At 51.0% G+C, this 12,563-nt stretch overlaps 2 protein-coding genes across 2 annotated transcripts; one reads left to right on the top strand and one right to left on the bottom strand.

Moving 5' to 3' along the window:
- Window positions 1–5,872: 5,872 nt before the first annotated feature.
- Window positions 5,873–7,105, bottom strand: HMPREF1541_10426 (uncharacterized protein; the record flags this gene model as incomplete). Its single annotated transcript, XM_008715097.1, has 1 exon — window positions 5,873–7,105. The coding sequence occupies one exon, from the start codon at window positions 7,103–7,105 to the stop codon at window positions 5,873–5,875; it is 1,233 nt and encodes a 410-aa protein (XP_008713319.1).
- Window positions 7,106–11,043: 3,938 nt separating this feature from the next.
- Window positions 11,044–11,985, top strand: HMPREF1541_10425 (uncharacterized protein; the record flags this gene model as incomplete). The annotated part of the gene is made up of 1 exon (XM_008715096.1): window positions 11,044–11,985. The coding sequence occupies one exon, from the start codon at window positions 11,044–11,046 to the stop codon at window positions 11,983–11,985; it is 942 nt and encodes a 313-aa protein (XP_008713318.1).
- Window positions 11,986–12,563: the final 578 nt, after the last annotated feature.

Raw genomic sequence — 12,563 nt, 5'->3', positions numbered from 1 at the left:
GGCCGTTCATCTACCCCATCAGCGTTTCTGCCGGTGCTCTGGTTCCATAGAAGATAAAAATAGTGGCTCATGCCAGGCCACCTCGAGAGAAGTTGCACCATGTTCAATATCTCCTCCGAGGTGAGTGGCGCAAAGTGCTGACTGATCACATCTTGGATTGTGGCCGGAGCCACCGCATTCCACCTAGATACTTGCATATCCTCGTCCATGAAAGTGCCAACAAGTTGTCGGACGTTGAAGTGCGCCACAGTGGCCAAGATGCTTGTACTGCTTGCCGCAGGGACTCCACCCAGGTAGTGCAGGAAATCCAAGAGCCCTTGGTCCGTAACCTGTTTATGGAAGACTCTGCTGCGGATCTCTGCGCGAAGGTCGCCACTGCAGACACGAACTACGCTTCCAGCGTCCAGTAGCATCAAGAAAGCGAACGCAAGATTGCACACTAATCGATCAGTACTTTCCACGTTGTTCTGTTGTTGTCAGCGAAGTTCTGAAGGCACTATCAATGCGAATACCTTCAAGTACGTCTGTAAGTCGCGCCACTGATTTGCAGTACTCTTTATCGAAGGTAGAGACATTGTGTGTTCTCCTGAATGTTCATCACTCAGGTTTGGGCGAGATCTGTACTGACGAAGACGCCTTGGCGTGACAGGTCGACTTCTTACGGCACCTGGAAGAGCTGGAAGAGGACTGACTGGACCGACAGGGGTAACGACGCGGGGCTGAATGGATGTAGCAATGAGCTTCAGCAGCTGGAAAGCATGATCAGGGGTATCTAGGATCACTGGGGCTTGTTGCAGGATCGTCGGATGACCGCCTTGGTACTCCTCCACCACCGGAGCTAAGATGATCAGGCTGACTCCTTGCCATTCCCGGTGAAGCTTGATCTGGTGCTGAGCCCAGAGCAGTGCGTCTAGGTCTTGATCATGGTACATCAGTACGGTGAAGTGATAAGTTCTGACGGCATTTCTGAAAGCCTCTGACCCTCCGTACGATAGGTTGTCGATACTGAGCAGTGGATGGGGTGGCACCATATTAGTGAAATGCTCAATGACATGTCGTTGTCCGAACAGAGCGACCCTGTGCAGTGCCATTGTCTTGCAGATGATGGCGACAGGAGCAAGAAGAAAGGAGTTGGGCACGATACTTATAGTTTGCAAAGGTCCAATGCGAACACAAACCCTCATCGTATATTTAGCCCTTGACAAGATTCCCGTGTGAGACAAATCCTGGTCTCAGCCCATAGCGCGAAGAATAGGGTTGCAGTGAAGCGAGAAACAGCAGTACGCGAGCGATAATACTCGTGAGAGTACAGGAACCTCAAGACTGTTCCAGGCCCGCTCCAGAACTGCTGCAGGCTTCGATGCAGGAAGAATTCTCGGACCCGGGAATTTCACACCACGGGCGAGCTCTCATTACTGGCAATTGATCTAGCAATCCATGTAACTCAATCGTGGATTTTGAGAAGATTGCTCTCGCTTCTAAGCAGGTCAGCTGCGCTGTTGTCATCACGCCGCCGAATCGACTTGCGTGTCCTAGTGGGCGGAAATGAGTGGAACATCGCACAGCAAACTTCACGGCAACCTTCCCCGTGAAAGAGCCGAGGATCTCACCAAAAAGAAACCGGAATACCATCAGAACACTATCGCAAGCCATGGTAAAGGCGTCAAAGTAGATGAGCTCCTCGCCACCTCGACCAAAGCCATTTTTGGATTGTAGATGACTCGAGCAAGTCGGGAAGAATCAACAGGATGGAGTAGTGCGTCAGACAAGTCTCTGCTTATAACGCGTCGGCAAAGATTAGCAAGGGACGAGAGGATAGTTGAGATGCTCGCTTGGATGCCCTTGATCGACTCATTTGATCCAGGTGCTGGCTTTCTCATACCACGCTGTCATCTGATAGACGATCCTACAGGCGTCTTCTGTGAGAACTGAATCATGTTTATCCAGTTCATGTACTGTCAAAATCCTCCTGAAGGCCCGAGGCGGAGCCCATAACGGTCACAAATGTACCTTTGTCAGTAGACACATTCTGCACATTTTGATTGTGGCGGTAGGGTATATTGTTAAAGAGTTTTCGGGTCCAAAAATGATGGGATCGCCATTCATAGATGACACCAGTTAACCCATACATACGAAACCAGCAAAATTAGAGGGGCTTGTATGGGCAGCCCACTGCACGACTTGCAGGTTATCCCGCCACACTTACGATCTTCTCGGTAGTCAAGTCTGCTAACAGATCTCTGAGTGTCCTACCACAGAGCAAACCTTTACCGTCTTGTATAAGCACCGCATTTCCTCCAGTAGGGAACAGTCATTGGCTGTATGATGGATGACCTGCATCAGACTGAGTGACGTACTGGTCCGGAGAAGGGCCACCTTCGGGTTCGGAACGACAGTTTTGTCATTCGTCGGCAGCCTTGAAGGCGTTCGAAAATGAGAGGACTGGAAGGTTAGGTAGTGCCCCGTTTCGGCTATCTCGCAAGATTGTTGCTTTGAACTACATATTGAACTCAACGGTATTTTACAAGATCCATAGCATGTTCGCCGCCGGGATACTGGAGTGAGAAGTGACTTGGCTCTGGTCCGATACGACTTTGCATCAGAACTGATATCTGCAAAGGAATACCAATTCTCCAAAGTTGCAGCTACAGCATCCTGTGGGCTGCAGTACATCTAGGTGGGTGCGTTTTGAAAGACCATTGGGGTGTCTCGAGGCCAAGCATGAAAGTTACACTTGGCACCCCTGTATTTCGTGGCATATCCCGATTGCAGAGCATCTGAGGCTGGGATACATCGGCGCTGGATAGCTGTTATATCCATACAATTTGAACATTCGAATGTGCTTTGATTGAAGTATAAATTCCATGACTTCAATAGACGGTCTCACCATATTTGACCCTTCAAATCTCGAAAATGTCTTTCTCGCTAGAGCAGCTTACGGTTCGCTTGAGCAATCAACTCGTTTCAACCATGGAGGAACGCGATGCACTTCGAACCAAAGTACAGCTGGTCTCCAATCAGGCATCGGCAGCGCAGGTGGATAACGTTTCGCTCACACGACGGCTATTCAGAAATGCCAGTAACGGCATTCGTCACGAGAGCGAGCTCCGTGTCGTAACAAACGAGAAGCGACGCCTAGCAGCGAAGTTGCGAACTGTCGCAATCTCTGCTCATGCACTGAGGCTTGCCATTTCTCCTGAAGGTCGCCTCGCGAACTTATTCGACAAAATGTTTGAACAGCTCGACGACGTGGACACAAGTGACGAGTCTCAGCAAGACTTGACCACCGACACATCAATGTCAACCGAGCGTGAATCGCGAAGACGCAAGAGGGAGTCAGGTCCAAGCCCTCTGTTGGAGAAGGAAGAAGGAAATGTCGCACTATGATCGAATCATCACACCAGCGCCTCTTGACGGAAGGATGTATGAAAGATTGTGCGTTCAAGGCGACAGAAATCTCCGAGGTCGCTTATGACGCTGCGAAATGAGGTGCCAAGAGTCTTTGATGAAAAGGAGAACAAATTCAATCTGTCGAACATGTTGCTAAGCAATTGCCAAATTTCCGTCACTCTGCTTGATGCCCATGTCATAGTTACCGACTAGTCCTTGTCAAGCTCGGTGCTTCCCGATATTTGTTGTGCTATACCGTCCGCCATCAGAAAACCCACTGTTCGTGACAGCTCATCTCCTGACCTTGTGACACGGCGACGATTCAGATATCCAAGGCTGGCAGTTGCCTCTAGGCAGACCAGTCGCCATGTCGTGTCGTTTTTGACACCACTGGCGTTTACGTGCTCGTCAACCGATAGACAGAAGCTGGATAGTCAGCACGTACACAGTATCAATACTGTGTTCACTTTCGTTGTCTCTGCTCCCATCTGTTTGTCCACGATAATGAGCAGTCGTCAACCACCCCACCACCGCGAGCTTTACATCAAGTTGTGCGAACCGTTCCGAACCAAGTAAGGCGCCGCCTGGTCAGCGACGGGCCTGGATGCAGGGGTCCGTTCAGCGTGCAGTTCTGCAAATCCCAACAGCAGTGAGTCAGTCACTAGTACGCGGAGCACGGTGGTGATGTGCCTATCGATGGCGGTTGACCACCTGCGTCGATCTAAGGAACGCTGCCTCAAGTGCCAACCGACGACCGTTTGTACTATATTCGCGTTCATACTACGCAGAGACCTGAATCGTTCTTTCTTTGCCGACAAGCTTCTACAGTGCATTCGCCCAAATATAGCTACGAAAGGTCTTCGCCGAAGAGACTAGTGCAGTATGTAAACTTTGAACTGTGCACGAAGATCACGTGGACGGAGTCGAGGGCTAAGATATTGAAGTGAAACACACTGCGACGGGGTGGGAATGTTACTGACCCTGAACGGCACCACGACAACTCGTGCTTCATCAAACCGACCACTCTGGTGACAAGCTCAGGTTTGAGATATTGAGGGCCTAGCAGATCGTTCTCAGGATGCCTCGCTGTCTTGCGGCGGTTAGCGCAGTTTCCACACTAGGCTAACTTGAACGGGCAAGCGTGTTTGCACCTCGGAAAACGATAGCACAACATCGACGCTTGAGATTGCACCGTCAACCACCCGTCCGCGAGGATTCGAGTGCCGCCACTGCAATACACAGTATCTTACAGCTACGATTCTAACTCTGGTCTAAAGCATGAATTCTTGTGGTGTATGGGGGCGGTCGGCATACGATCGCATGATAAAAAAACATCAGTTAGCACCCATCATTCTATCAGATGTACGGAGACGGTCGAGATGAGGCTGATATGTAGTTACGCAAATCACTTCGCAGCATCGGCTTCGACTCTTTGAACCCGTCACCATCACGCTAGACACTCTCACACTGTACTATATTGGGGCAGTGGCCTGGGAAACAGCAGATGTGTTAGGATGCGAAATAACGAAATCATGGACAAGTTCTCGGAGTTCCTCGACTCCCCACACCGTCGCGAATGGTTGTTCCTCAGCCTTCCTGGCCCTCGAGCGGAAACATTGACAGATTCATCTAGTGGACACATTGCAGCAGTTCAAGAGTCTATGGCTATCCTGTTCTCCTCTGTACATCGTTTGCTACACCTGTATGCGGTGTGGAAACTTGAGGGTGGCGCAGATCGTCCTGAAGTTGAGCGTTGTGTCCGGGAACGCCAAGTCAATGCCGAGGCGCGCTACTTGATTGACCAGGCCTTCCCTGACTGGACTCACAAGTATTCGCGAGTGTGCGGCCTCGGCAAACACCTTGACATTGCTTGCGATTACGATGCTTGGCTCGAAAGAATCATTGGCAGTGTAGCAGAGATGCTCAGGATGGCGCTTGGTATTGTGCCGCCAGACCTTTTGCCGGAGGTTCCCTTGACCCTGCAATCATTTATTCATATCTAAGGCATTGACGGTACATTGGCTAAATAGACATGCCGAAATATTTGCGCGAATGTGTTCTAACTGTGAACTATACATCAAGAGGAGAGGCCTGGAGATTCAGCCCTTCTGGCATGATTCCACAGTCAGCTTAATACGATGCATTCCTATCATCGGAGCGAAGGCAAAACCCGTCCGTCCGTTCCCTTCCCCTTACCTGCCCTTGGAAATCGGGTATAGCTCTTGGACTATTGACTGAATATATATCTGTGAAGCGGGTCAGATCTCTGTATGAGCCTGGCCCTATGGAGGCACAGAGCAAAACGACACTGGGTCGTGGATGGTCTGAAAGTGAACAAGATGCTCTGCAAAAACGGGCATTGTCCTAAATGATGATATCGTCGATGTTCCCTGTATTCTTTGATCGATCTTGAGTACCTTCATTCCACACATGTGCTGTGTAACAGTTCATACTGCCTTCGCCCACTTGGACCTTTTTGCATTTACGCTTGCGGTGTTCGCATCCATATTGCTGCGTTCACCCCAGTATCTTTCCCACTAGTGTCTGTAGTCTCGATATCCAAGGTAGCTACGAGACTCCCAATGTTGCCATTGTCATTATCTCGTGATAGGATGACAATTTTCGAGTCTCGCTGTAGAGCAACAAGAACTCGATCGCCAGCAGTGTTGATATCAAAATGTCGCGGCCATCTGCCGCCGGCACGTGCCAGCTGCCGGAATTCTAAACTCCCGTCACTCGGACAGATCTTGAAGACGGCCAAGGAGTCCGACGGGGGAGACACGAATGACGTGTCGTTGCGATTGGACACCACGAGAAACCTCTTGTCTGGACTGATCGCAATCTCAGCAGCGGCAGCAAGACTCGCAGAGTCACTGTAGTTACCGAGAGTCGACAGCGTCTGCCCCGTGTACTCAAGTGCCAGTGATGTAGCTGTATACACGGCCTTGAAGACAGTAATAGTGCTTGCGAATTCGGATACGACGTACAGATAGGCGGGGGACGGAGAATATGTGGCGTTGGGATGACGCCAGAACACAGCGTGACGCGGACCAGACCCATCGAGCATCTTGACCTGATTTTCAAATTTGATACTCCCCGTTCCGTTCTGCACCGAGAATACCCTGACCATGTCAGCCCCTAAATCGGGCACAATCAGGAAACGCCCCGAGGGATCGAGGGTTGTTCCGTGCGCCCGCGCAACTGTCTGTGCCGATTTTGGCCCTGGTGAGGACAATGGCGGTAGTTGAAGAAATTTGCCACCTTCGATACTGCCATTGACTGATGTCACGAGTGTCGTAACACCGCCTTGAATGGGGAACTCCCCTCCATAGCATGCTATTGCGAGGCTTCGTCCATTGTCGATCTCGACACTCTGTACCGGGCCAGCAGAGATGTTGATCCGCTCGGCATGTGCTAGATTGCCATCCAGAGACAAGGTAAATCGATTGGCACTTGCTTGAGCTGACAGAAGGCCTTCGTCTAGGCACCACAGACCACCAGATGTTCTTAGCGTAAGCCAGGTGGGACTTGCGCCGCAACCATCGTGTCGGCTGGCTTCGGACAGGCTAAACTGTGCACCATCTTCCCAGAAATGAATGGTGTAGACGAGTCCATTATTCGACGCTACAAAGATATAGTCCGAAAACGTCTGCGCTTTGCATAGCTGCAGCCAGCAGAAAAGAACAGCCGTCAGAGCGAGAGAGGCCTTTGGCATACTGTGGAGCTTAGTTTGACACTGTACTGGAAGATGCACTGCAGCAAGCAATATGGCACAGTAATCAAATCCCCTCTCCCGAGAATCGATGCATGAGTATTGCGACAAGCGAGTGTTTAGGGCGCGTCTTGACGGTTTCCATGGACTGCATGGTGATCGAAAGCCACCACAAGATCCCACAGCGCTATAGACTTACACGAGACAGCCCTAGTATGGTCGTGTGACCCAAAGCATGGTGTCGCTTCCCTGCGAACCTCTCAAGGACTGCCATGGAAAACGCAGTCGACTGCCATAGAGTCTGGTTGTCCTTATTACCAAGCATATGAATATATCTGTAGGGCAATTCTAGGCACTCAAGGCGAGCTAAGTGCATTATTTGTTCAGCGAGACATTTTCTGGTCTTTCTTTGAGCCTTTGACTGACTCTACTTTCTCGATATCGGGCGGCGAATGCAAATCAACATTGCCAACTGAGAACATTCGACCAGATGTCATGGATTGCACTGAAAATGACTAACACTTCAGCGACGGTCATGGCACGTGTGGTGAGTCGCTGGTGAGGAGAACGTGAGTCCCCTTCGAAAACAGCAGTCTCAAGAGTCGGACTCATCCAATAAATATTCACACATGTCGGCAACTAAAGGCACTACAGACCTCGTCAACACAGGCGGGTCAGGGTCGACGACGGATCTGGATCTGCATCATAACGATTCGGAGCGTTCGCCGGAACACATCTTCGTGCTTCTAACATTTATTTCGCTTGCGGCCCGCACCCTGAGCGCGAGGAGTAGGAAATTCAAAGCCTTGCTGGGCCGTCCGCCGGAATTGGTATGTTTCTCCACAACCGCCAGACGCGCGCGCTGCCACAGGATTGCCTCGAAGAAGTCCGTGTGGAGCGGATATTCTTGACACCAGGGAACCAAAGCGGTGGCATCGCGAATGTGACCTTGGCTTCGATGTCCCGCCGACGAATTGTCAGCGAAAGACCTAGGGAAATATACCTAAAGATGTATTGCCCAGAGGTGCTAGCCCTGATATAGATCTGTCTGTTCTTGTGCGCGGATTTGCACCGTGTTTCTATAATTTGCGCAGTGATCCTCATGTGCCTCTTCCCAAGTCATTCGACGAAGTGTCTGTCCGCCTGACCTCATGTGTGACGATTAAATATATGTAGTATTGCGGTAGCAGTCACCTGCATGAATGCATTGCATGCACTCTGCTCGAACGGGGAGCCAACTCCTTGCCAGCTCCGTAGAATCCAGCCGTTCTTCCGTAACATTCAGTTCCTAGAATCGTACTTTATACTCCTCGTTCGGCGTAATTCCTGCCTCTCTTAAGGAAACAGATGGCCATCAGTAGCATCGGGCCAGCGGATGCTACGAACGCAGCGGTAAACAGGCTGAGAGATACAACGACCTTCACTCGAGAGTCCGCAGACTGCAGAGGCCATCCGAGCACCACAATGACCTAGACATTGATCTTAGAGTATTCCTTTGCTGGGAAGGTATGTCGAACGGACAATATGGACCGGGAACAAGATGTTCAGACCACAGACGAGCGCCACGATGTTAAGTATGATGATAGTCTTGAAACCATCAATTTCTTCCAAGAGACGCGCAGACAGGACGCATGATGCCTGAGGAGTCAGAATTTATCATCGACGGCATCAGGGGACTTGCAATTGATCCACCGATGGTGGTCAGCCATCCAAACAGGAGAAGTAGTAACAAGATGCCAGCTATGCTAGATGAAGTCCGCATTGTGATGCCGGTGGTTAAGAAGCAGATGAAATATGAATCGGCCTCTGGAGTGGGCGCGAAGCATTTATAGCTTTGAGTAGAATGTATCGGGGTGCGGACGGCCCCCAACCCTCTTCACCCTCTTTACACACGTGATGTGCACCAACTTTGCTTCATTGAAATTCGCCGGTACCGTACGTAGATGTCCCATGAGATCCACTTCGTGTGATAGTGCAGCACTCGACATCACGCAGTGTTGTACCATGAGGAGCAGGCATGCGCAAGGAAGCGGCGAAATGTGGCACGGTGTAGGTCTGGAAGCTCTGCATAATTCTCGACGCATTCTCTGAACGCCCTGTCGATTAGCTGGCGAAGTACTATACCTTTGAGCAAGGAGAGATTGGGTCTACGTCAACTGCGAAACGTTCTCGGGGCAGTGCGATACATTTGGAAAGTGAAGAGGTTGTCGGTGAATCCGTTGGGCTGACGCTCGGGGTCAGTGTCCTCAGCTTGATCATTCAAAGATGATTCCAGCTTTGGGGCATCTGATAAAGTACTGATTCTCACGAACGCCCTCGGCTATATTTGAGGCAGGTTGGACATCGGGCCAGGATCTCCGTTGCGTCTGATGCGATCACGTGAAATCAGTCGGGCTATGTACCAGCCTCGAACACTTGGCGGGCTCTATCCGAGCGACTGAGATGGTGCATTTCAGATAGAGAAATGCTGGTGTTACAATGGGCATCTCTATATCCCCGAAAACACACCACAATAACGCGTGGATGGCTTCTTCGGCCAATGGGCAAGTATGCTCGTGTTTCAGGATATGCGACCGCAAGCCGACCACCTCTTTACACCTCGTAGACTGATGGGTTGCAGCTTGTCATCTGGTTGATGTCGCAATCTCTGACGCATTCACCTCTGATCATCGTTATGGAAAGTTAGCTAATCAGCATAAGCACAGACCAACCACGCGACAGCCTCCCACCGCATTAAGACGTGGCAAAAGTGGTCGACCTGCGGCCGTACATCCTGAAACACCAGCTAGCAACTATCATTCTATGAGGTGTGTCTTGTGATGCGTTCAGGGTCAAAGACGACCCCCTTCGGACTGATGTTCTTCGCCTCGAAGGGACAAGGCTTGTAGGCCCGTAGGCCCCTGCGAAATCGGTGTCTTTGGGAGAAAGGGTTGCTCCACTATGTAGTCACTGAATCCTCGCAAGATCTATGTCTGGCCAATAGGTGTGTCAACCATTCGGGGCCAGTGGGCGTCTGGAAAGTGCGCCAATGCGATGTGGCTCGATCAGCAGTACAGTACAGTACGAGAGGAGCTGGCCGGAACCCATCGTATGTTCTCACTTTGGTAGGAGAGTTCATGAATTGCGCTGTATCGAAGTTGCTGACCTTCTGACCTTCAATCATAGCCATTCCTGTCACTAAGAAAACCAAAAAGGCGGATAGCTTACAGAGATGTGCGAGTCCGGTGTCCTATCCAAGCCATAAAAAGTGTTATTGGAGGTAGCGGAGTGGATCCAACATAAGATACACCTTTCCAGTTATAGTTAGAGCATGAGTGGGTGTTACAGCGAATCATCGCCCGGGACTGTCGTAATCAAAATGTACCGTACATCAAGCAGAGCTGTCATTTAAATCGATTGAAATGCCCGTCGTGCCGAAATCGGCCGACTTTTCAGCCCAGCCGATCCGTGGGACCCCTTATAATCTGCGGTTCCCGCCCAGGCTATCCCACCCAAACCTGTGTATCTTTTCGAGCATCTTTCAAAGTCGAACATGAGTCCAAGGTGAAGCTTCTGCGCTCAACACCTATGCTTCAATACCCACACACGTCTCTAATGCTGTCTTGTGAGCTCCGCTGAGCCCGGTATGCCTGGCACCAGCCACCAAAAGCTTCCGACTCACCCTGTGCATTTTCGGTCGAGCGTCCTCCAAGCGCGAGGGACGTACCATCAATTGCTGCTATGCCCTCAAATGTCTGACTTTAAGATGGCTAACGCACAGACTAGTAATTCCCGAGTCTCTGGCGCATGATCCTCAAGACCTCACCGCCACCATGGAACAGTGGCCTTGTTAAAGCTGATGGACCGGCGCACCCCTCACTGCACCTCGAGAACGAGACGAGCGTGAAGAGACTTGGTTTTCAAATCTCTCGCGATGGCTTTGCGTCGTGAGAACTGGAAAGATGCTGGATATCTTGTGCGGAGAAGATGATATTGAAGTCACGTGCGATACGTGGAATCGCGGAGAATCACCGGCCCCATGGCCCGTGGACGACCGAACTGGACACGTGGACCTTGCAGGGACAGCGAGCCTGCGCATTCTGCAAGACCGGCAGGACCATTCCTTGCGCGTCAGAGTGTCAATGGACGCTTCCCTGAATGATCCAGACGGGTTACTGGTTTCATCTGGGGAAGACTATGCGTTCGCACCTGACGATTATGTGACACCCTACTATGCGGAGAGCGCAGTCTCCCAAATCTCGAGCGCTCCAACACCTGCACTATACACGGACAGTCAGGGACAGCCCAGATGGAGTCGGTCTGCTTCGTTGAGCGTTCCTGAGCCTCAGACTCAGGGCCTAAACTTTGTGCGCATAAGAGACTGGAACCCTGACGCAGCTTACGATGAGCAGCCGCCTAGGTACCTCCACTACCGAATCGACTGGCGACTGATGATCAATAAATCGATTGTATCCAGGAATACCATTGAGGATATCGTACTACAGCCGACCTCATACGGGCCCCGTGTTCTCCTGCCTCGACTTGAAGAGGTGCTGAAGAGAAAGATTCTACCCCCTCGGTCTGTTCAACCTAGCGAAACAGATGTCGAGATAAAGGTGACACGAAAAGCCGAGGACAATTTTGCGGCGCAGTACGGAAAGACAGATGTTAACTGGCTAGAAGTGGAGAGTAAGCTGCTCAAAAGGAGTGAACTATTTCGTACAGGGAAGAAGCTGCGAGTGATTATCTGCTTCCGGTATGTGGAAACCACTACGGAGTCGACACCGAACATCATAAATGCAAATGGCAAAAGAGTAAGAGGTAGTGCCACAGAGCAGCAGCGGGCTGAACTTACTGATGAGGCGAATGCCGAACAGGCGTTAACGGGCCGACCAGCCGCATAGCAGAGTATGTACCGTCTTTTCCACTGTCCCGGTCCACCCTGTGACTTGCGACCTTGGTGTTGGTTCGACTCTCAGAAGAACAAGCGATTTGAACTCAAAACGCATCATCTTCGGACCCTCATTCGCCGTAAGGGGACCGGAGTCGCGATAGAGTCGCATGAGGACATGCCTGAGGATCTCCGAGAACAGATATACAGGGAAGCGGAGCAGAGTGAGCGGCGCAAGCAGACTCACAGCACGGCAGCCTCCTCCAGCGTCCCGCCAATCCAAATCACCAACGTCCTGCCAACTCACACGGCAGCACACGCGGCAACAGTCACCAAAGCAGAAGTGAGCCCAATCAGCTTTCATGGGTTTCGAGATGAGCGTCTGAAGGACTATGGCAGCTGGCTGCAGTCAACAATTAAAGACTCATCCTGGAAAGCCGGTTTTCAGAAGGCCACCGACTTTTTGGTTCGCAAATGCATCGACCTACAACTTCTCTTTGAGGAAGAAAATCCGGATCCTCAGTGGCTCGCCAGTGAGGCAGGAGTGGAGATAGGTATCGCAAAGCGATTCTATCGCGACATCAAACAGTT

This window comes from Cyphellophora europaea (assembly GCF_000365145.1).
Source record: "Cyphellophora europaea CBS 101466 unplaced genomic scaffold supercont1.12, whole genome shotgun sequence".
Classification (NCBI taxonomy): Eukaryota; Fungi; Ascomycota; class Eurotiomycetes; order Chaetothyriales; family Cyphellophoraceae; genus Cyphellophora; species Cyphellophora europaea.
Note: the sequence above shows the minus strand (reverse complement) of the source record. Positions and strands in the feature narration are given on the sequence as shown.